Below are 26,041 nucleotides of genomic sequence, written 5' to 3' on the forward strand. Positions count from 1 at the left end.
TTGCGTAGACAATTGTTAATAAACACCTGTATTTTCTGGATGATGGCTTTTGTAGTTCTCCAGGTTTCTGCCCCATACAGTAGAACTGTCTTGACATTTGTATTGAAAATCCTGACCTTGGTGTTGGTTGACAGTTGCTTTGAGTTCCAGATGTTCCTCAGTTGTAAATATGCTGCTCTTGCTTTGCCGATCCGCGCCTTCACATCTGCATCAGATCCACCACCGTGTTCATCAATGATGCTGCCCAAATACGTAAAGGTTTTTACATCTTCCAAATCTTCTCCGTCAATTTTGATTGGATTGGTGCATGTTGTGTTGTATCGGAGAATCCTGCTTTTCCCTTTGTGTATATTGAGACCTATTGCTGCTGAGGCTGCTGCCACACTGTTTGTCTTCTCCTGCATCTGTTGTTGCGTTTGGGATAGAAGGGCCAGATCGTCTGCGAAGTCTAGATCATCCAACTGCATCTTAGATGTCCATTGTATCCCGCGCTTCCCTTCAGACGTTGACGTCTTCATGATCCAGTCGATCACCAGGAGAAAGAGAAAGGGTGAGAGTAAGCAACCTTGCCTAACACCGGTCTTCACTTTGAACGACTTTGTCAACTGTCCTCCATGTACGATTTTGCAGTGTAATCCATCATATGAGTTCTGTATGATATTGACTATCTTCTGAGGCACGCCGTAGTGTCGAAGAACTTTCCATAGTGTTGTTCTGTCCACGCTATCAAATGCCTTTTCTTAGTCAATGAAGTTGATGTAGAGTGACGAATTCCATTCAATTGATTGTTCCACAATGATCCGTAGAGTTGCGATTTGGTCTGTACACGATCTATCCTTACGGAATCCTGCCTGTTGGTCACGAAGTTGGGCGTCTACGCAGTCCTTCATCCTGTTTAACAATACCCTGTTGAAGACTTTTCCCGGTATTGAGAGAAGAGTGATGCCCCTGTAGTTATCACACTTGCTCAGATCGCCTGTCTTCGGTATTTTGATCAGAAGTCCTTCTTTCCAGTCTGTTGGTACTTGTTCCTCATCCCAAATCTTATTGAAGAGAATGTGGAGTATCCTTGCAGTTGCCGCTACGTCTGCTTTTAGTGTCTCTGCTGGAATGTTGTCTGGTCCTGCTGCTTTGCCACTCTTAATTTGCCTAATGGCCATGCTTATCTCTTCAATTGTTGGTGGGCCAACATTGATTGGGAGGTCCGTGGGTGCTGCTTCGATGTTGGGTGGGTTCAGTGGGGCTGGTCGATTCAAGAGTTCTTTGAAGTGTTCTACCCACCTGCTTCGTTGCTCTTCAATGTTGGTGATTACCTCGCCTTCCTTGCTTTTCATTAGTCGTTCTGGTTTGCGGCGATTTCCAGAGAGTTTCTTTGTCGTGTCATACAATTGTCTCATGTTTCCTTCTCTTGCAGCCTTTTCCGCTGTCATTGCTAGATCTTCCACATATTTACGTTTGTCGGTTCGGATGCTCCTCTTCACTTGTTTGTTTACTTCTGTGTATTCAGCTTGTGCCTTGGCTTTTTCTGCTCTTGTTCGACTGGTATTGATTGCTGCCTTCTTGTTCCTTCTTTCTTGAATCTTATCCAGTGTACCAACAGTGATCCATTCCTTGTGGTGGTGCTTCTTGTGACCCAGAACCTCATGACATGTTGAAGTGATTGCCTCTTTGATCCCCTTCCAGTTGCTCTCCACAGTAGTTCCTTCTCCATTGAGTAGATCATGAAAGGCCTGGAACTTGTTGCTGAGGACTATCTTGAATTTGTTGAGTTTGTTAGTATCCTGGAGAAAGGCCGTATTGAACTTTTGTGATACTGTCTGCCCCGTTGTCCAGTGCTTCTTGAGTTTCAATTTCATCTTGGCGACCAGTAAGTGATGATCTGATGCTATATCAGCTCCTCTCTTGGTTCTCACGTCCTCTATAGTCCTCCTGAACGTTTTGTTGATGCAAATATGGTCGATTTGGTTTTGTGTAGAGTGATCCGGTGAAGTCCATGTGGTTTTGTGTATGCGTTTATGTGGGAATATGGTGCCGCCTATGACCAGCTTATTGAAGGCATATAGATTTGCAAATCTCTCACCATTTTCGTTTCTTTCTCCCAGTCCGTGTCGTCCCATGATGTCTTCATATCCAGTGTTGTCCATTCCAACCTTGGCGTTGAAATCTCCCATCAGAATGGTCAGGTCCTTTGTTGGGCACTTCTCGACTATTGACTGCAGCCTATTGTAGAATTGATCTTTAGCGTCTTCATTATAGTCGTTGGTAGGCGCATAGCATTGGATGATGTTCATTGAAATGCCCTCTTTCTTTGTTTTAAACGAGGCTTTGATGATCCTTTGTCCATGAGATTCCCATCCTATAAGCGCATTTTGCGCTTGTTTGGACAGCATCAATGCAACTCCTTGTGTATGTGGTGCATTTTCTTCTTCATGGCCGGAGTATAACAGGAGCTCTCCTGTAGTTAGTCGTTGTTGTCCAACTTGTGTCCAATATGTTTCACTGATCCCAAGTACCTCTAGGTTGTATCTTTTCATTTCTGCAGCAATCTGGAAGGCTCTTCCGGTGTCCCACATTGTACGAACATTCCATGTACCTAAATAAATGGTCGCTCTGGTTGTCAGAAGGGGCATCGGCCTCGTAACTTCCGAAGGGATTCGGCTTTCATCATGAGGCGTCATAATTCTTCTAAATGAAGATCTTCTGACTCCCAGGGCAGAGTTTAAAAGGTTTGAATAATTTTTTCTGGTTAGAGTTTTTTTAGCGAGTTAGTTTTCTAAGGGATGGGGATGCTAACCCCATGCCCAACCCTCCTCCTTTATCCGGGCTTGGGACCGGCAGTAGCCCCCGGAGGGACTCCAGGCGGAGTTTGGTGTAAGGTAGTGTAGTAATAATAATAGTAACAATGAGGGAACGGAAAGGTACAATCAGAAGAAATCTTTCAGTTAAGGGAGACGCAACCACTTTTTATGAAGAAAGTAAAAGAAGGTTACAGCAGGATCGCCACTGGCTTCTATTCTGAGCCATATCTGATTACGTCTCTAGCCACTGTGTAGCACCATCTCTCGGACCCCAACCAGGGAGTCGTGAAGGACCGACACAAGCCAGTCCTTTGCAGCTTTCTTTCATACAACGACACCATCTCATGCACTGACCACCTCTCCGCTTCTTCCAACCAGTCCCAGAGTCGGCAAATAATGCACGACGTGGAATTCTCTGGGACGACATTAGTAGAACATGTCCAAGCCACCGACGTCGGTGTTTCAAGATGGTGACACCAATTGCATTATCGTCTCTGTGCCGAACACACGATGCCGAACCTCTGCATTACTAACATGGTGTTGCCACTGGATGTCAGCAATCCTTCGGACACAACGATGACCAAACGCAGAGAGTCGTCTAACATCCTCAACTCGGAGAGGCCAGGTTTCACAAGCATAGAGCAAAACTGCTCTCACCGACGCGTTGTAGATCCGACCTTTTACAGCCAGACTAACATCACGAAGGCGCCAAAGGTGGCCCAGATTGGCATAAGCCGCTCTGGCTTTCACTATACATGAGTCGATCTCATCACTCACACCATTACTTATGCAGCTACCTAGATACACGAACTTCTCGACTACTTCTATCTGCTCACCATCCAGGGTGAGTACAGGATTAGAATCCTGCCAGTCTTGTAGAAGTAATTTGCACTTCGAAGGTGCAAAGCACATACCATACCTACGGACACTGATTGCCAACTGATTAAGTGCGAATTGCATGCCTTGGGCATTATCGCACAGTAAGACAATATCATCCGCATACTCAAAGTCGAGAAGTCTTTCTCCAGGCAACAGATCCACACCACCATTACTTACATGCATCAGAGCTGTTTCCAGAATGTCATCGATGGCAAAGTTGAAGAGGAATGGTGAGATTGGGCAACCCTGCCTAACCCCACTGCTCGAATGGAACAATGGAGAGAGGTGGTTGTATGCCCTCACTCTGCCTGAGGTGTTTGTATATAGGGCTTTTAGGATGTTAATAAACTTCTCAGGCACACCCTTCTTCAATAGACAATCCCAGAGAACAGTCCTATCCAACGAATCGAAGGCAGCCCTGATGTCAAGAAACACTATGATTGTTGGCCTTTGATAAGTATGGCGGTGTTCTGACATTTGGCGGAGGGTGAAGATATAATCATAATGATAATAATTACAATGACAGTTATGATAAAATTTAGTTAAACTCGATTACAATCAGGTAAAACCAATAAAAGCATAAAAATGTTATTTTTATTAAGAAAACCAATAATAATATTGTTTTTAAAAGCTTGAATATTCATTATCCTGCTTCGGTTTGGGCACCCGGGCAGTATCACAGCCCTCACACATATCAAATGAGATCTGTGTGGCGCATATGTATTTGGTGCCTCTGTACCAATATCTATGTGTTAAAATAAATAAATAAATACTTCCCAGATGTGTGGAAGTCGTTGAGGGCTAACTGGTGAGTAGTTTGGCATTCTTCTATATCGTAAACGTGTTGATGTTGCCCGCCACTGGTCTTTATTCTTGGTTCCGGACTCTAGACAAAGCTGGTTTAACCATTTATTGATGATGGATGCACTTGAAGTGTCTAGTAACATCGCATTTTTTATACGGAGACACACATTATGTCTCTTCATCATCTCGAAATGACAATAAGGTTGGCTGTAATTGCCTTACTTTACTTTGCCCTCCAAGTTCACAACATCTAGAGATTTCTATACCTTATTATGAGTTCTCATATTCTTAATTAGAATTAAATCCGTGTTAGCAGTTGTAAATAATAATATGAAAATATTGATCTCCGAAAAATTAAATTTCTTACGAGTTCAACAATTAAAACGTGCTTATAAGCAGAGATGGTTAGTGGCTGGCAGTGGAATCCAGGACTCACATTCAAACAACCAATACAAATGAAATAAAACAGACTGTTGTGGAACCATTGATCTCGTCCAAACACAGATATGAATCTTCTCAAGTAATCCTTTGTTCCCTGCTAATGGGAAACTGCATTCTAAAACCTAGACAAATGTCAGTAGTTTTCGTGTTGATTTTATTGGTTTTAGTATATGAAATTTGAGGTGTGTTCTCAAGGCTGTTTTACTAAAACCAGGCTATTTCTTTATATGTTTGTCCCAATGCTCATCTTTATAAATGTCAAAAATTTCGATGTTATATTCATCAGTTCGGCGTAAATACTAGATAATTTCGTAGTGTTTGTTCACAGATAACGTTATTTAGTGTGTAGTATTCCCAATAATCTTGATTGCGACATTTACTTTTTGCATTACTAATGTGGTCATACTTCTTTGTATGCTATAAATTTTCCACTATCTTAATAATCACATTATTTTGTTTGCAACTAATTTTTATCGTGATTAGTACAAATAAAAGTTTAAGAATTAATAATAAGATGGATTGATACAATCATATCAAGATTTTTAAACGTGATGATAAGAGTTGTCAGTGGTTTATAGGTTGATCTTGTTTAAATGAGCTCAAATAGAGCAATGTATAGTTTCCAAGTAGAATAACCATAAACATCCTCTAGTTTCTAAATTCGCTAATCGGTCCAAAAATTTCATGTACTTAAGAAATCAAACGCCTCGGATTTTTATTCATAAAGTAACTGTTAGTACTTAGTAGTGTTTTCTCACATCAAGTTTGAGAATGTGTACCGTGTCTAAAACAGTCAGCTTCTGAATAACTTATTAGTGGGGAAAATTTCATCATAGAGTCTTCTTTACATTGTTAGCACTTCTCTAATTTTGAGAACTACATGTATACAAAATCGACTTGGATAATTTACGTGGTATGTATTATCCTCATTAACCTACATATTTTACGTTAGTAATCGTACTACTTATTAAAATTACTAGTAGTGTAGAGAAATATATTAGTGTGATTGGATTGTTTACAAATTTTGATTCCTATCCACATTACTCAAATACTATTTCCAAGTTCATCTAATCTAATTAACAGAGTAAGCCGTTTTCTATCTGGTGATATGTGAAATAATAAACTCAGAAATCTGTTGTTTATAACCACTTTGTCTCTCTGCGAAGGTACTTCACTTATTTCTCAGCTTGATGGCACCAACGAAATATGATTTACAAAGCAGTCAGATCGTAATGTCTTCTACTTCTGCATAAATGAGTTGACTAAACGCCAGAAGCATGCATTATAGCTGAACCAAACGGCATATTATTACGTGAATTACAGTCGAAGCTTTAAATGGCTTTTGAAATTCATTTAACTGATTTTGAAAGCAACCTGGTTTAGGGGAACTGGTTAACTTCAAGATATATTCTGATAATCAGCTTGTTTCTAGATAGAATAATTTGTCATTTTGAATGTTTCTGTTACTTATCCTTGACGGAGAAAACGTATATGAATCTAATAGATAGTCATAAAAATGACTTTTAAAACAGAATTTTAGTTTTTGAATCACTACCCAGTTCCTCCCAATTATGCTTCGATTTCATTTTTCTTCTTAAGGTTTAAACACACATCCTGCAATCATGTAGACGTATTTGGCTGTTCAACATTTGTCGTTTTACATCTTTAACTAGCGATTATCCACATGTGATAGTCTGATTTATTAAGAGGTTTATAAAAAATTGGGGTAGAGTGAAGGAAATTGACAACTGTATGATTGAAGAACAGACCTATTGGATATCTAATGGTCATCTCTGTAATATAGAACTGAATCCCATACTGATCAGTAATTGCGAATCAAATTCCGACAAAGTTCACTTATTTCTGCGACTAGATAGACATTTCAGGTTTATGTTGCAAATACGTAGTTTTTTTCACACACACAGTTCTTTTTATCCTTTGGAAAAGAGCAAGAACAACGATTCTAGTAGAAGAGCATAAGTTCATGAAAGTCTTTAGTCGGAAGCTACGTTAAAGACATAATAGTACAGCAAGGGTGTAAATAAATTTACTAGACTAAATATTGCAAATATGTAACTTATGTAAAAGAAAATTCTGCAACATTGTGACAACAGTTCAAACGGCCAGAAACAAGTGATTACATAATGAGCAAACAGTGATAGGAATAAAATGAGTAAAGCACTGTTGATAAAATAAGATTACTAATCTGGAAGATAGTTGAAATGAAAACTCAATGATGTAAAAAAAGGTTAAAGAAAAGAGTTTAAGATGCAACGAAGGAATATTTGTCACCAAGGCAATGAAAGATTAGTAATCATCCACTTTTGAACACATAAGTCAGGTTGTTGACACCTGATAGCAACGGCTTCAGCAAACTTCAAAAGACAAGTTCGTCTGCCTACTAATCACATAGATTGCAGGGTATCGACCTGATGTCCTGTATCTAAGAGATCTTTAGCTGTTTAGAGTCTTTCTTCTCTTTCTGAGGCTTTTTGGAATGTGCTCAAAAAATCTAAGATATCTTTTCTGTTCGGCCAATGTGGTTGCTTTGGCAGGCAGATGTAAATTTATAAATACAGTTGGCGGTAACACGAAAGGGGTACTTTTCAACCTTTCATTGAGTTACTGAACTTGTTTTATACAGAATTAATAGTTTGGCAGCCGGGTAAGTCCTGGCTAGTGCAGTGTTCAGCCTCTCGCTAATTGTGCTTGCGACGTTATAGCTTTTTGTTCGACAAATGTTGTAGAGTGTAATAGGAAACCAGTGTTCACAAGCAAAATTTTCTGATTCACATTGACCAAAAATGAAGGTAAACAAATGACATTGTTTTGTTTTAGGTATGTAATTTATATCGAGTTGCTTGAAGAGAGACTGTATGTAATGAGCGTAATTGTCGAGAATAATCTATCTAGTCTTTTCTTATTAGTCTTGTGCGGAGCGTGATTTGACAATTACTGCTCATAATTAGTGCCTTACATCTGATTCCGGTTAACTATTCACGTATCTTGTATTTAATTTCGTCATAGTAAAGTTAGTACAAAGTATAGTCCGAAACCTGAAATATGAAATATAACGACAATACGTCTAACTCCGCCTGTACGACTTTTATTTTAATCAAAAGATTTGGACTTCACAAATGATCTGACCCTTTTATGCCATACACACGAACAAATGCAGATGAAGACAACTAGTGTAGCAGCAGCCTCTGCATCAGTAGGCTTCAACACAAGAAAAAAGTAGGATCCTCAAATACAACACGGAGAACGCCAACTCAGTCGCTTTGAATAACCGTCTCTCTTAGGAAGTCAATTTATTTTCTAAAACATTCCATGTTACAAGAACTAGTCCCGTTTCTTGCAATAATGGTACAGAAAAGTAACTTTTCTAATGTATTTATTAAGCTTAATTTTATCTATTGATTAAGTCTTCCTCTCGAAAAGTAAACTGATGAGTTTTCCGCATTGCGGATTTTTTTATAACGAATAAGTGATGCATGATTAAGCCAACGCTAATAAAAAATTGATTATAAAAGAAATTATACTATTAAGTTGTTAAATCATTGTAATATTTTAAAATTGACTTATTTAAGCAGATAAAATATAAAAAAAAACATTTATTTTATACTCTGTCCCGTATTTGTTCTTCAAGTCATCGGTAATCGATAACAGTATTCAGTAATAACCTAGATAAGTAAAGAAATTTTAGCTAGTTAAAATATGTGTATTAATTCATTATAACCAGTAGCGGAAGTTGGTCAATATATTGTCTGTTGAACGGTGCAATCAGTCAGCTACAATGTAGGACCAGGCACATATATGCATCGGTCCAAGTTGCCATACCTCATTAACACAACAAGATGGACACCGGATTCATAAAAGTAGTTAATTCAGAGGTGGTAATATATAAAAGAAAGATTGCAATAAGGATATAGTACAGGAAGAAAGAATCAGTTCGTAGAAAGAACGGTGCAGAAAACCAACGGGATTTCAAAGCTGTTTACACTAATTTTATTAATACCTTACTCGAGAATTTATGAGAGCGAGGAAGTACTGGATAAACCACTTAATAATATGCTTTAAATATCTTTAGGAATCAGGCGCAGATGATATAAAGTTACTAGTCACAATCTGAATAGAAACAAGGTTTCCATACTACTTTAATCATAATCACCATTGTTAGCTAAATTTGAAATGAAAATTTAATTTCGAGTTGTAATACTATCCTCTTATTGCGACGCAGCTACTGCTATTGCTTAATAATATTGGACATTACTTTACTCGACAAGTCCCCAAATCAGAACACAGTTGAAGAGGAACGTAATTATATTCTAAATGAAAAGACTGGATGGAAGTAGGAATCATGACGAGAAACGTTATTATATTTATAGTTTTTACATGAGAGGATTTTAGAGTCTTTTCCAAGTGTCCGTTAGCACTGATTGGACAAGAAATAGCCAGTGAGTGTGCCCCAACGTAATCCTGTGCGGAACGTGCTTTAATCCAGTTTATATCCCCGCTAACACAAGTAATTCGACAAAACTGGTATGATATTCGGTTTAATGCAGTCACAAATTCACAAGCTCAGTAATGTTTGACCCGAGTAGTTGCACAACAGTAAGAAAACTAAGAATAAGTATTATGCCAAAAGCCAAACAAAAGTGTACATAACTCATGAGTATATATCTTAATTTACTGACGCAGACAGTGATATGCAGGGCGTGACAGTCGGATCAATAATTTAGTTACAATAACATGTTCACATTTTTATTTCTCACACGTGATCCATCTGACTTTGCGTTAATATTTGATCTGTCTGAAACCGCTTATTTTGTTAAGGACTACATAGAATATGTAAAATCCAAACAGCATGTAGTCCCGCTCTACATGCAGATTACTTAGTTGGGGTCCGCGTGACTATCGTAACCAATGGTTGGAGACTTCGTGACATGGCTCAGAATCGACCACAATGGCGTAGGTGTATACTCTCCTGTTTTCCCTTAAACTATGAGATTAAAATCGCTTCATATCTTTCTACGTACTAATTCTTTCTTCTTGTACTATGTCTTTATATGCAATCTTTCTTCTACATATTACCATTATTGAATTAATTACTTCTATAAATCAGGTGTTCATCTTGCTGTGCTAATGCGTTATGGCAACTTGGACCGATGCATATATATGCCTGGTCCTACGTTGTAGCTGACTGACTGACATGTTGCGAAGTTATTGAATATATACAATCCGAATTCACTTGAACTGAAATCCAAGCTCTTCTATCTTGATACAGTTGAATAGCTAGGGAATATGTGGTTTAGACTGGCACTAATATTCAGAATATGAAACTATACTGTGAAATCTACACCCGAATTTCATAAAATATAGCAAAGCTCATATAAACTGTATAAAACCAAGGGGATGGTAATTTTTAGCGATGAACGTGTTCTATAGAAATGATCTATCAATTCTAAATGTCGAAAAATATCGAAACTTCTTTTACAGCTTAGGGTTAATGTGGTATATCTCAGCTGCAAGATACAACTACTAGCTATTACCGAAGTCGATAAGTAAATCTGAAAACAAATCAGTTCAAGAGATTTAAATATTTAGTGGAAAACCAACAGAATTACTCACAGCAACTAAGCGCTCGTGATATACTGCAGTAGACTTCTTAAGGTTATAGTTTAATAAAATACACATTATTGCCTGACGTTTAGCCAAAGGTTTGTATTTGAAAATCTACACAATCAGTTTCATATGTGTAAATACTGTCACAGTGATATTGCAAAGTGGTAACCGCTAATTTTTGGTTGTGTAAAATGCCTTATAGATAGATGGAGTCCAAGTAAACACACAAAAGTTGGAGACTGAGTTTCCAAGAATTTTATTGCGAAAGTTCCAATATTGCATTACAAAAAGCCTGAAGATAGAACGTGACCATTTCTTGAATCTACCACAAAATAATTGAATACTTGATTAAAAGCATATGAATATTCGGAAATGGATTAAATCAAATCACTTTAAGACATCATCAGCTGGATGATCATGCAGCATTTTCGATCATCAGTATCATATGGTCGAAGAGTGATTGATTCAGTTTTTGAAAATGTGGAAGGAAAATTACTGGCTATTAGTCGAACATTTTGGTGGGATGATTTGTGAATGTTGAACATCTATGACTTCTGGTTGTGGAACAAGGAAAGCGCTTTTTGAATCGGCTTCTATTACATCTCCAATTATCCATGATGGACATCCAATTTCAGCAGTTAGCTCTTCACAAAAAGATTGGGCAGATTCTCGGGGAAGAACAATCAACAGACCACCTAGGTTTTGGTGAAAAACTAATATTATTTTCAATAGAAGGAATAATTAAGTTTATCCATAAGTATATCAAACTTAATGCCACAAATACATTATGGTAAGGCATACAAGTTCAACACAGATATAAACAACAAAGCAAAAATAAACAGTACCTGATGTTTCTGGAGAAAAACCTTGAAGTAGTTTTAACCGATCGTTTAATGCCCTGGAAATCAACGAGCTTCCTTCAAGACACGGCAAAGTATGAATGCTGAAGGCTAAGTGATTGTTTGCCTGAACTTGGACTAAATTATTTGCATGACCCAAAAGACCGAAACCTGTTACGTCAGTACACCCGTGGGCGTGATGTTTATGCATTAGTCGAGCAGCTACAATAAACAATTAAAATATAAGCTCTTTAAGAACACATCATTACATCCTAATTTTCTATATGTATATGACAAATAAAAAGTGTTCTCGTCGGCAAAATATGTAGCTTCTTAGAATTAGCAGAAAGATACCGTTGATGCATAGTAGTAGATATAAAATAGGAGGAAATATGTCAATTCAAATTCTAACCGCTCTCCAACAATGCAGTGAGAAAAATTAACCTACAAATTACCATCATAACAAAAATTACGGTACTGATAGTAACAAGCTCAAAAAATTAGAATAAAAGAAAACACTCAATTCTAATAGCTTTTATGCGGTGCTTTCATCACATGAACATGACTAGTAATTATTTTTGTCCCAAAGTATTCCTTTAGTGAATTCGGAAGAAGATAGTTAAAAAGCGTAAGCTGAAAGGTAATGCAGTTTCTCGTCAGCTGGATAATAACTAGTGTGATTTACAATTAGAATGTGGTTGAGAAACTGCTCTTAACTGTATGAGAAAGAAAAGAGAAAATGCCAAATCAATCATTTAGTAAAAATCATTAAGAAAGGGCATACACTCGCTCGGTTACGAACAAAACTTCTTAACCCAAGCGCTTTGATCGCCTTGAATATCTTAAACTTAGAATTATACGAAACATATAAGAAGTTAGTTAAAGTGGTTTTATGACGTCATCAATAAATGCTTAGATTCCTCTCAGAAATAAAATTATTTGGATGAATCGTGGGATCGTAGAGCAAAACACGTATTTAACTGACACTGAACCAGTTAAACTATAACTGTCTAAAGTAGTGGAGTCAGTAATTATACGAGGCTTTAATTGGTCTTAGACCTGAACGTAAATGAGTAGATCATTTGTTCCTTTTGGACTACAGTTCTCATGTTTAGAATTTAATTGCTTTCGATATTAATTCCCAACTTAAACTTTTGATCTTATTTACTTAGACTCGCTGTACTGATGAAAGTTCTATCATTTTGAACTGAAGCACACTCTATGCTAAATCTCACGATAATAATGACTGATGTGTTGTTACCAATATTTTTATGGGAAGGAGTTGATCAGTGATGTTGTCGGTGTAGAATAAGGTCGTCAGATTTCTCACCGAATAATGTAGAGTTTGAGAGATGAAGCTCACAAAATGAGGATCTGACAACTTTGTCACTTATGCAGGTCTATTTAAATAATACGAACGCTTCAAGAAGGAATCTGCAAATTTGAGGAAATTGATAGAAAGCAAATGCTTTCTTATTGATGACAAATAATGTGTCTCACTAACATAGAGAGAGTTTATCGTATTCAAAAACCAATAATCCTTATATTGAGTGTCTAGTGTTTGAGCATAAAGAAATGCAATTTGGTTATAAACCTAACTTAGTCGAAATTATTTTGTATATTGATTGATTAAATTTATTGCGACAAGTATAGGATGAACAGTGATATGTATTTATGAAAATGTTAGTACGACAGCATATCAATTAACATCTGAGAATCAATATTTACTAGGTGAAGCGCACAAACCTGTTCGGTTTAAATGAGTCATGGAGAGAGTAGCAGAATGAAACAGACTCTTTACTTTATCTGACGTGATGATATTGGCTAGATTTCCAGACCAAGATGGACTATCCTCCAGCATCCAGTAGTAAACTGAAACAGCTACTTGGGTGCCCAAAGGTTTTGTGAGTACCAAGACGTCACCCACTGCAGCTTGATCCGGCCTGTTAAAATTTGATTAAAGTAGGAGACCAAATATTGACAAACCATTAAAAATTAAATGAAGAGTAATGCACTATTAAGCCGAGTGAAGTCAAACATACAACAAATAGTAAACCATTTGTGTAGTAATAATTCACAGTGGTACGAAAAAAGATGGTAGGAGAAAAAAGTGAAAATAAAAACCAAAGATCATCAGGAAGTAATCTACAAAGAGTGGATGACAATTAGGAATGAGGCAAAGTTGTCTATATAATTATAATTCTACGTATTCTGAATATGATAATGTTGGATACGTTTGTATCAATCAAATAGATTCATGCAGTAGACGATGTTTCGTTGTCTGGGTTTATTTGAGCATAGTTTAGTTACTGAAACAAATCTACGATTAGTCGAGAAGTTTGATACCTGGTTTATGTGTGAATATATGCCAATACTATGTCAGACTGATCCTTTTCTAATACATTAATCTATGTTCATTTCTTCTAACAGTTTGCTTGATGGATGTATTGAACCAACATTGCTTAGTATTTAGATAAATGCCAAGTCAATTACTATAAGATGACGTCGCGAATTTGGTCGATAGAAAATTGTCACGAAAACAAATAAAACAGCATGAAACTAATTGGTACTTAGTGGTTGAGTTATTTCCATCTAATTTTAAACACTTACTTGTATATACACAATGTATAACGCATATAACTACATTAGAATTATTGTCAGTCGATGCATAGAAAGTCTACAATAAAAAGCCAACGTGGAAAAATTGCATGGATTGTTTGCCATTGTCAAGCTAAAAACAGCCCATTAGATATGAATCCCTTTATTCATTTAGCCTAAAATATTAATCGATATGAAATGTACCAAAGTGCATTGTACTTGAATGACTTAGTGAATGTGTATTATCGATTTTATGAGTACTGGAGATAAACCATGTATAAGTTGTAAGTGAAACATTTTTAAGTCACAAGAAAATATCAATATTCTGATGTTTCTTTCCATAAAATCCTGAATATTTAGGCACATATGCAAAACACATCCACTGATTTAATTGTACATCAGGAATTAACTACTATAGAAGAAATTCGCCTGTAGTTTTTAACTGATGTAAACAACCGGATAATTGAGGAACTTACATAATATACTCTGAATCACTGCAAACTGAAGTTGCTACACCACCAATCATTAACCATGGACTCAATACAGTTTGTCCTCCACGAACATATGTTCCAGCTTCCAATGCACAGTCCTTCAAAGAGCAGAAAATGTTTTGCAATATGTAAAACAACATAACCTACCTTAAAACCCTCCATCAATAAGCGATTTGATATTTCGCGTTCTTCTTGGGTCATTTCACGTGGAACACCCAACAATAGAAGCAAATTATCACAGTCAACTACGCCCATTGCATACAAATCACTTAGTACATTACAGCACGTAATTCGACCCTGTCTTCTTAGCGTAAAAATGACATTTAACTAACCATAGTGTAAGGATCATCAATCAGAGGATAAAAGAAGTCGGTTGTTTGGATAAGTTTTAAGTTATTTCGAATAGGAATAACACAACAATCGAGTTCTAATGCTTTAATGTCAATAGAAATATGTTAATGAAAAGGATACTAAACAAAACCTACCCAGTAACGGTTTATTACTTGAAAGTGAACACGGTTGTGGTTGGTTTAGTGCCTCAAGCAATTTCTTCAGTTCAGCTTGAGGCACTTTACAACCTCATCCTCTCAGGAATGAAAATTTAGTTAGACGAAAGTCACTCCGAAGTCCATAAAACTCAGGGTTAAAAAACCCAGTCAGTTGGCGACGATCACCCGCACTCATACGTCGATGGAAATACCAAGAAACTACAACAACAAGAGACGTTGATTGAATGCTTGATAGATAAAAGCGTTATAAACAAATTGTCCGAAACACATGAAGTGTAACAGATCCATGCAATACATAGTTCTGGATTATACGTGTGACAAATTCCGTAAATTCTGATAATACTGCCGTCAAACCATACACAAAACAATTACATGCGGGTAAAGATACCTAAAACTCAATACTTACATACTCAATAACCACTCCTATAGCATAAGATAAATAACAGAGCGGGGAAAGAGTTGAGCAGCAAAAGGAAATATCGTCCACGTGCAAAAATACAAACGGTAGCTGGCTACTAAATCTCATATTCTTAAGGGTGACTGCCAAGAGCATTGAGATCAGCCAGTTTCTAAACACGCTCGAATATGTTGACATCCAACTTCAGAAAATTACACAGTAAACAAATAAAAATTAATTTTATGAAGAGTCTATGACACCCTGTACTGTTTTTTATTAGACAGGTAATTCCAAAGATCGATATGTGTTGTGATTCTCTCTCATTACAACCCAGCTGTTCCCATTGCTTATTATTCTTGGACACCATTTCACTCGACAAGTCCCCAAATCAGAACACGGTTGAACAGGAACAAAATTATACTCCTAATAACAAGGGTAGATGAAAGTAAGAAGCACAATAAGAAAAATGTTAGCATATTTAACATTTTTACATGAGAAGATTCTAGAGTCTTCTCCAAGTACTAGCCAGCACTGATTGGACAAGAACTAGTCAATCATCGTGCATGGAACATGCTTTAATCAAATCTGTCCCACTGACACCTCCCCTTTGAGCAAATTCGTAGGATCTGGTGCTAGGGTCCAACTACAACCAAGTAACTGGCCTGTTTGTTCCAGGCGTTTTGATTTCAAAGGTGTTTAGCAGAATGTCAAAAGTTTATTTATTTGAACACATAAGTATTAGTACAAAGGGGCACCAGATACATATGCGTCACACAATAATAATGAGAAAGGGAAGAGATAAAGCGTGTAAGGTGCGTGTGAAAATAAAAAAAGGACAATAACGACCACAAATTAGTGTATGGTAGTGAAATAATGATGATAATAATAATAATAATAATAATAATAATAATAATAATAATGGGGAAACAGAAAGGTACAACCAGAAAGAATCCTTTCAGTTAAAGAGGCTACGGTCACTTTTTATGAAGAAAGTAAAAGAAGGTTACAGCAGGATCGCCACTGGCTTCTATTCTGAGCCATATATAATAACGTCTCTAGTCACTGTGTAGCACCATCTTTCGGACCTCAACCAGGAAGTCATGAAGGACCGACACAAGCCAGTCCTTTGCAGCTTTCTTTCATACAACGACACCATCTCATGCACTGACCACCTCTCCGCTTCTTCCAACCAGTCCCAGAGTCGGCAAATAATGCACGACGTGGAATTCTCTGGGACGACATTAGTAGAACATGTCCAAGCCACCGACGTCGGTGTTTCAAGATGGTGACACCAATTGCATTATCGTCTCTGTGCCGAACACACGATGCCGAACCTCTGCATTACTAACATGGTGTTGCCACTGGATGTCAGCAATCCTTCGGACACAACGATGACCAAACGCAGAGAGTCGTCTAACATCCTCAACTCGGAGAGGCCAGGTTTCACAAGCATAGAGCAAAACTGCTCTCACCGACGCGTTGTAGATCCGACCTTCTACAGCCAGACTAACATCACGAAGGCGCCAAAGGTGGCCCAGATTGGCATAAGCCGCTCTGGCTTTCACTATACATGAGTCGATCTCATCACTCACACCATTACTTATGCAGCTACCTAGATACACGAACTTCTCGACTACTTCTATCTGCTCACCATCCAGGGTGAGTACAGGATTAGAATCCTGCCAGTCTTGTAGAAGTAATTTGCACTTCGAAGGTGCAAAGCACATACCATACCTACGGACACTGATTGCCAACTGATTAAGTGCGAATTGCATGCCTTGGGCATTATCGCACAGTAAGACAATATCATCCGCATACTCAAGGTCGAGAAGTCCTTCTACAGGCAACAGATCTACACCACCATTACTTACATGCATCAGAGCTGTTTCCAGAATGTCATCGATGGCAAAGTTGAAGAGGAATGGTGAGATTGGGCAACCCTGCCTAACCCCACTGCTCGAACGGAACAATGAAGAGGTGGTTGTATACCCTCACTCTGCCTGAGGTGTTTTTATATAGGGCCTTTAGGATGTTAATAAACTTCTCAGGTACACCCTTCTTCAATAGACAATCCCAGAGAACAGTCCTATCCAACGAATCGAAGGCAGTCCTGATGTCAAGAAACACTATGATTGTTGGCCTTTGATAAGTATGGCGGTGTTCTAACATTTGGCGGAGGGTGAAGATATGATCGATACATCCTCGACCAGAACGAAACCCAGCCTGCTCTTTGCGAGTCAATCTTTCTCGGGTTTTTAACAACCTACGAAGTATGACGGAAGCCAATGGCTTGGACGCAATCGGAAGTAGACTTATCCCCCGATAGTTGCTACAGGAACGACTTGAACCCTTTTTAAATATAGGGACAACTATCGACTCATTCCATGACGTTGGTACACTCTCTAACTCCCAGACCTTTGTAAACAACGCCGTCAGTTGCTTAGTCAGAAAATCACCACCATCTTTAAAAAGAGCCGGAGGTAAGTCATCTGGGCCAGGTGATTTGTAGCGTTTCAAGAGTTGGAGTTCCTTGCGGGCTTCCGCCTCATTTGGTGGATCAGTCGCCACCGGCCATGGAGGGAAGGACAGTCTGACCGATGTTGCCGGAGCAGCAGGCCAGTTGAACTGCCCTTCGAAAAATTCTGCCGATCGTCCAAGACGTCGATGGATGTTAGTGGTCGGCATCTCGTCATCCTCACAGATTGTCTCGATCACAACAGACTTCTTGCTGCCAGTGGCTCGGATGAGTTGGAAGAGCTTCCGGTAGTTACCAGATGCAGCTGCTGCTTCCAGCTCATTAGCACGCTCCGACCACCAGGCTTCTCGATCCTTACGCAAGCTTTGCCCAATTTCCTTACGTAACATCCTTCGTTTGTGGTCAAACTCACGGTCACCCGGAGTAGACCGACGGGCTTCAATGAATTGTAAGGAACCAGAAAAAAACCAGTGCTGATAAGCGAGACGTTTTGCGAAGCCACGAGCGGCTTTACTCGCCATTTTGATGGCGTCATGAAGTTGCAACCAATGCTCATCTATACTTTTCGGTGGGATGGTAGCTAGCCTAGAAGCTAGCTCGGTTCGATACTTACAAGCAACCAACTTACTGGCATTAATCCTTTGGTGGCGGTCACTTCGTTGTCCACTGAAAAGTAAGGTAAGATTGGCGCAGACCAGAGCATGATCAGAGTCCAGATAGGTACTCCAAAAGGAGCGGCAGTCTTGTACACAACTACGTCAGCGGTAGCTGATCGTGATGTGACCAATCTGAGTTCAAGCTTGAGATGCAGAAAGAGGACGCCAGGTGGCACATCGGCGATGACTGCGCCGGAAGTTAGTGCTAGCCAGAAACAGGTTGTGGTTTGTGCACAGTTGCAGTAGACGGTCCCCGTTATCTGTCCTGTGATCAACAAGCCCCCGTCGGCCACCTAAACGATTCTCTTCTGTGCCTAGACGCCTGACCTAAGCATTCAAGTCTCCGGCTAGTACTACAATATTTGTCGAACGCACTTTCTGGAGAACAGTGAACTGGTGGTAAAACTCATCCTTGATTGCATCCGGGCTGCAATCTGTCGGGGCATAGGCGGAGATGACGAAAAGACATCGTTCCTCACGCTGATTTCTTCTCACTTTGATGGAACTCTCTAATCTAACAGCACATAACCGACTGTTAATGGGGATCCAATCGATCAGTGCTGCCTCAGTTCTAGCGCTTAGTGCGACACCAACGCCAGCAAGACCAGACGAAGATGCCACAGGGTCCCCGGATAAGCGCACGTAAAACAAGCTTTTCGAAGCGACAGATGGAGATCGAATTTGTAGTACTTCGCCAGAGTATTGAATACGGGTCTCGAATAGACAACAAAACATCGATATTAAGACTTTCCAAGGACATAGCCAGCCCTATCTGTTGCGGACCTGCATAAGTGTGCGAACGTTGAAGGCAAAAACTGCTTCAGTACTCATATTCAGTGGTAACATACAATTTTTAACCAGGCAGTAACTCGAGAACGTTTAGATAGAACCGAGTTTACACCATAACCGAGCTGCTGTATAAGTCGAAAATTAAGGATATACAAAGTGGGAATAAGAGAGTGAATGAGTGACGTGGCCAATGATAATAATAATAATAATAATAATAATAGTGTGAATTGTTTGACTGCTAATCGAAGCGTGAATAGAATTTTCAGTAAATATCGTCAACTTCATTTTATTTGTGTGTGGGCTGTGATACTGCCCGGGTTCCCACACCGAAGCAGGTGGTTTTCTCAGGGGCCACACCCCGAGCCTTTGACCTAAAGGTCTGACGCACAAGGCAGTGGAACATCGTGAGCAGATGCAGTCCCATGGTAGCCAGTGACCAACGATTGGTTCATACGCCATTTATTCCCTCAGGATACTGGAGCCCATGTGCACCATTGGTTTGGGGTCCGGTTAAAGCGCCAGACATTCACTTTTCGTCCTCTCATTTTCGTAAACAACACCCGTTTTGCGAGAAGGCAGTGAGTAGGACTTCCCTGGCAGAGGCCGTATACGCGTGGCCGTGTGAGAGCATTTCGAGAGGGAGGGCAGGCCCACCCCTCTCGGCCATACCAGGGCATCTGGGGGGCGACCACCGCTAAGGTTTGTCTTTTGGTAATAATTCACTTAGGGGACCTCTCACTCGATGAATTTCAGATAGGAATGTGCTGTAGTGACTGATTAACCCCAAGAAGGATCGTAATGAGGGAACATCAGTTGATGAAGGCATCTTCTGAATGATTTCGATGTTGGCAGGGTCTGATCGGCGACCGTTCTTATCTAAGATGAAACCAAGGTATTTGATCGAATGCATGAAGAAGACACACTTTTCTTCACGTAGTTGGAAACCATACTCCAACACTCGGTTAAGGACTTGATTTAGTCGATCAGAAAGTTCACTGTCAGTTGAACCCATAACTATGATATCATCTAGGTAAGCTGCTGTACCAGGTATACCTGTTAGCATCGTATTCATTATTTGCTGAAAGAAGGCAGTTGCGGTCGTGATGCAAAATGGTAGACGAGTGTATTAAAATAACCCTCGATGAGTGTTAATGGTCAGAAGCTCTTTGTTATTTTCATCTACTTCCACTTGGAGATAGGCATCGGAGAAGTCTATTTTCGCGAAATATGTTCCACCATTAAGCTTGGCAAACAAGTCTTCAGGAACTGGTAACTGATATACATCCAATACAGCATTTAAACCGGTTGAGAAATCGGCACATATGCTCATAATTCCATTGGCCTTTTTAATTAATACGATCGGTGAGGCCCATGCAGAGTAGTTGACTGGTTGGATTACACTAGCTTGTTGCTAGCGATTAAGTTCCTGGTCGACTAGTTCGAGCGCAGAATATGGTACAGGACGTCTCGGACGAAAAACAGGTTTGGCATCTGGCTTCAATGGCAAGTGAGCTTTCATCTTGGTACCGTGGCCAAGGCTATTCTGGAAACAGAGGCAAATTTTCTCTTCGGTTTTTCTAGTGATCTTTCACCTGTCTTTTTTGTAAGTGCCGGGGTGTCCAATGATGAACACGATAGGTTGCAGACATTGTTAGTGGGTATATCCATTATACCAGGTTTTTCTAGCATATCTAGACCAAGAAGATCAAGGTTTGGCCGTTCTCTTAGTTAACATATTCCTGTACAGTTAGTTCCATTGAAAGAAAATTCACACTGTAATTCATCAATCAGTTTTAGCACACCATCTGATGCGTTTTTAGCAGTTTTCTTAGATGGCTTGATTGACGGTCTCTCAAGCAAGTCATACTTTTCTCTAGACACTAGTATGACATCGGATGCCGTGTCAATCTGAAGACGAGCTGATATGTAACTTATTATTAGGTTTCCCAGATATTTACTATTTGTAGTCTTTATCAAGCAACAGAGTGACAACAATTAGCTTTGATTTTCAGAGACAGGATATAAGAGTAGTCTTGCACCGCACAAGACTAATACGAAAAAATTAGATAGATTATTCTTTATTCTCGACAATTACGCTCATTACATACAATCTCTCTTCAAGCAACGTGATATAAATTACATACCTAAAACAAAACAAAATTATTTGTTGACATTCACTTTTGGTCAATATGAATCAGACAATTTTGCTTGTGAACACTGGTTTCCTATTACACTCTACAACATTTGTCGCACAAAAAAACTATGTACTTGCAAAATAACCTGAAATATCTAGTAGCAGAAATAATTGAGCTTTGTCGGAATTTGATTCACAATTATTGGTTAATATGGTACTCGTCTGCACTCAGTTTTACACATTGTTTTAACCATTAGACTGTCTCATATTGACTTAATTAAAAAAAGGTAGATAAACATATCAAATAATAGAAACAACATCTTTGTGCTAAAAACTAACATATCATTTTTCGTTACAGACAAACAACAATAAGAATAGTTTATCCAAACAAACTAACGAAAAGTTTCCACTTAATGAATATGGCTAATACCATGTAATTTATCAGTGAACGTGACTAAATATATGAAGCGTTTCTAGTACCCAAGACGTGTCTATCAGGATTTAGGTGTTTACAGGGAGTTTAGTGTCCTGTTTTAAACAAATGTGATTAAAATGCATGATGTGTTTCAACTCTAATTTTTCCTGTAATAGGATGAACGAAAAACAAACACTGAGAGTTTATCTAGATAGTCAGAGAAGTACATGAAGCATAGGATATTTGTTTAATTTCATATGAGTTATAGTGCTGTCGTTGATCATTAACTATTAATCCAATAACTGCTGAACTAAAAGCACTAGGGTTATACTCCTGTTTTATCAGAGATTCTGTTGAATATACATACATCTATCTTTTTGAAACCCTACCATTCTAAGCAGTCATTAACCGAATACGTTTGCTGTAGATGTAGGAGAGTAAAAGGTCCAACAAGTATTCTGGGGGCTATGTATAATACTCTAGCTGAGAACAAATTCATATTAAAAAATTAAAATAAAGTTTTCTATAACCGCAATATGGTAGTTAGTGTTGAGCAATATACATAGTCAGTTCAGTCATAGTAAAAAAAACGTAGTCATCATTTTTTGTTGAGCACAGTAATGTTTTTCGCGTCTAAAATCTTGAAAGAACTTAAGAGTATGAACTAGTTTAACACAAATGAATTCCCACCTTGCTTAAACATTTGGTTTGGGTTACGAATGACTTGACTGGAAAGTACACGATTCATGTTAGCAAAGTAGGTACGGCCATGTCTTTTAAGACTGAAATTAACATGACAAAAAACTAACTAAAGAAAGTGAACGTAGCGTTATAAAATAATATTTAAAGGAATTGTTAGTTTCACTCGATTCATACGACTTCATGAACCACATAATCAGTTTTGGGAGAGAAAAAGAATGTATAAGGAGAAAAACGTAACCGAATTCCGAAAGTAAAATGGCTTGAAAAGCCAAGAAATTAAACGTCTAAGTTTGATATTCACGTAGAAACTTTAATCTTGCAAGAACTCCTTAAATATGTGGAAAGTACTTAAAGAGCTTACAAGTGAGAGACATTAGTGATGATGGCCGGCTGAATGTTTGTGACGTAAATTAGTCTTTTTGCGCTCATTATCTGATGTTATGTTTCCAAAATCTACAAGTTTGAAGAGGTGTTGTGTTTCAATTTGTATTGAAACTGATTGAAAATATCTCGTCACTCAATTCTCCTGAATATTTAGGACCTGGTAAAATCTTAAATCTTTTGGAATATGCTAACGTTTTGTGTTGTTCATTCACGAGCATTTTTAACAAGTCTTTCTAAACGAATTCCATACTAGAAATCTGGAAAAAGATAATCCAAATAACAAAGAAAGTGTCTGGTGACAAAAATGCAAAATTTGGACCGACAGCAATAGGCTAACTTTTTCTCAAAACAACAGAAAAACTATTTCTACACGTATCTCAGCCTACATTAAAAGAGTAAATCAACACATAACAGTTTGCTTGCAAATACAAAAGAAGTACCATGGATGCTGCTGTCGTTCTGCATCATAATACAGTGTCCAACATAGAAAAGTTAGAAGCATTTTCGATGCGCATTTCTAGACTATACGTTTACCTCTGACTCTATTCCAATACCACTACTGTTAAACAAGTTTGCCAGTGTCTTTCGACAGCTGGATAACCAACTGGTTGTATTTCTACCTCTGTGGAAGAGAACAATATACTGTGCTTGGATGAAAGTATTTTACATATTTACTAAGAAGGTGAACCATAATCTGTTCGTTTTTCCTTTCTCATTTTTTCCACGAAATTTCATGTAAAACAGTTTTGTTAAGTATGCAGATAATCTAACTATATATATATAGTCTGTTTACATCCCATTGAAATGAGTGAGTTCTTGGTGTTCAATGAACGACCACCTACCACACACAAGCTAGTCGTTTGGTAGAACGATCCTACCGACGGTTAACAACCTTCTGATACTTTTTCACTCTTTTTACTCGGAATCATTAGTGCAATGAAAACCAACGTTGGATCTCATGTAGCTGAGCTTCTTTACAATAACTCCGACTCGCGAGAGAACTCGTAGATCTTTCATTTTCTTCACTGAATAAGGAGATACACTTCCCTCATGAACCGAAATACGAATGCTGTAGTCTTAGCCTCCTCTTAACCGACCACGATGAACCTGATATAGTAAATACGTTTCTGTACAGTGAGATTCAACACGCCGACCTGTTGATGTGTCTCATTACAGATCATGTAAGGCTTGGAATCGTGGATTAAATCACAATACCACTGACAAGAACGTGATGCGAGACAACGTCAGCATTGACTGAGTGGAGGAAGCTTACTTAGAAGAGAACTTAGTAGAGATTCTCACTACACTAGACAACACCAGCAGTGCAAAAATCACAGCACAACTAACAATCAGTGACCACGAGAGGACTGCAACCGTTTGAATCAGGTGGACAAAATAGGAGTTTAGGCTGAACCGTGAAGTTTTCAAAACATCTGAAAGATTGCTGCACGGAAGACATGTAGAAGCCTTGAGTTCTTTTACGTTTATCTACCACCAAACACAACTTCATCCTGTCTTTCTAGTTTCTACCTTAAATATTATTGATGGACGCGTGTAAAGCAGTGGCATTATGTTCTCTAGTTTTTAGAACATTTTCAAACATAAAGCGTAGCCCAGAAATTTTGAGATATAGGTTAACTAATGTGTGCATAGCTAGAGCGTGTGGGTCGCAGACCACTAATACAAAACGGCCAGTTTAAGCACTTTTTTATGGAAGTGAGATGACCGTAATAGCGTAGTTTTGCTTAACGTAGTTCCTCATTGGCAACTAACCTCATCTCCCAATGGCGAGACAATAATTTATGAACGAACTAATAACACTCAAGAGAGCAGGTCTTAAATTCGAGCGCGAAATTAGTTTACTCATCTGGTTAAATCCCATTTTGGCATTAAAGCTCATGTTAGTTCGTGATGAAAATATTAAATCTAATTCCTAATCGTAACATCCAACTGTGAATCCTAATGCTAATTCCTCACACTAATATATGAACTTCATTTAACCCTGGTAAGTAGGTGGCCGTTCCAAGGTCATTTAAGCGCTGCTGAAAGATCGCCTATTTATTAGTCTTACCCTCGGGACATTTGGAGAATTTCCGAGACGTCCCATCGAACCTTTGAGGAAATGTGACAAGTGATTTTAAAAGTTTTACTGGTTTGTACCAAGAATATCCATTGGATAAGGGGAGGAGGGAACCCACAAATACGGCGAAACTATAATTTATGGACGAACGAATCACGTATAAGATAACAGGTCTCGGATTTTGGCGCGAAAATCATTCATTCATTTGAATCGTTTTCGCACTATAGCTGATTTCAGTTCGTGATGAAAACCCTAAGTCTAGTTTATAGTCTGTTAACCATAATTCTAATTCTTTACACAGGTTTGTAACCTTCATTTAGTTCTGGTCATAACGTCGACACTTCCAAGGTTCGTCTAGCGTCGCCCAAAGGTCGTCAACAAATTGTAGTCTCTCCATAAAAACCCTACGATAACTAGGGCAAGTATCCATAAAATTTGGGTGAACTTAGTGTTCGGTCACTACCAAATGATTGTTTCGTATTAATAACATTGTGAAAAATGTCGATTAAGAATCTGTCAAATGAGAAGCCATAGCTGTGATATGAAGTTCAGTGTATATGAAAATCTGATAGGGCACATAAAGGAGGTAGAAAATTGGTAATTCAGTGAAGTGATAGGATCCACTTACATTTAGCGGCGAAATCTGCAAACAACGAGACACGTGACTTCAAATTTACGAGCGCTCCGACAAGGTCATGACAACATTTAATGGCGGGTAAAAAGAAATATAATCCATATAGTTGAACAATTTATTTATTACTTTCTTAACATACATTACTGCTTGCTCAATCTGTGTGACTTCGTGCAGTTCAAAATTTTATTTGACTCTTGTTGAGTCCTGTTGCTTTCTCACTTTTGATTACCTGATGGTCGGCCATTCTTATTTTCTCGATCGTTAGTTAAGTGACATATATAGGAAGGTTTGTATGTGCTGCTTCGATGCTCGGTGGATTCAGTGAAGCGGGCCTATTCAAAACTCCCTCAAAGTGTTATACCCATTTGTTTCTCTGTTCTTGAATCTTAG

At 38.5% G+C, this 26,041-nt stretch overlaps 1 protein-coding gene across 2 annotated transcripts; it reads right to left on the bottom strand.

Moving 5' to 3' along the window:
- Positions 1–10,552: 10,552 nt before the first annotated feature.
- Positions 10,553–26,041, bottom strand: SEPHS1_1 (Selenide, water dikinase 1). Of its 2 annotated transcripts, XM_051215817.1 has the most exons (8): positions 25,646–26,041; positions 14,961–15,182; positions 14,808–14,908; positions 14,623–14,772; positions 14,461–14,573; positions 13,133–13,329; positions 11,393–11,608; positions 10,553–11,242 (listed from the first exon to the last, which is right to left on the bottom strand). In XM_051215817.1, the coding sequence occupies exons 3-8, from the start codon at positions 14,808–14,810 to the stop codon at positions 11,040–11,042; spliced, it is 882 nt and encodes a 293-aa protein (XP_051066353.1). In that variant the 5' UTR covers positions 14,811–14,908; positions 14,961–15,182; positions 25,646–26,041; the 3' UTR covers positions 10,553–11,039. The 2 variants fall into 2 exon arrangements, with proteins under 2 accessions (XP_051066353.1, XP_051066354.1); XM_051215818.1 differs by lacking the exons at positions 14,461–14,573; positions 14,623–14,772; positions 14,808–14,908; positions 14,961–15,182; positions 25,646–26,041 and adding an exon at positions 13,997–14,125 and having other exon boundaries at positions 10,788–11,242.

The sequence above is a fragment of the Schistosoma haematobium genome, chromosome 4 (genome assembly GCF_000699445.3).
Source record: "Schistosoma haematobium chromosome 4, whole genome shotgun sequence".
Lineage (NCBI taxonomy): Eukaryota > Metazoa > Platyhelminthes > Trematoda > Strigeidida > Schistosomatidae > Schistosoma > Schistosoma haematobium.

Coding starts and splice junctions, on each gene's coding strand:
- SEPHS1_1 (XM_051215817.1), bottom strand. Junction 14,574..14,622: donor TATTGATGGAGGGTTTTAAG/GTAGGTTATGTT, acceptor TGCTCTTTGAAG/GACTGTGCATTGGAAGCTGG. Junction 11,609..13,132: donor GACTCATTTAAACCGAACAG/GTTTGTGCGCTT, acceptor TGTTTATTGTAG/CTGCTCGACTAATGCATAAA.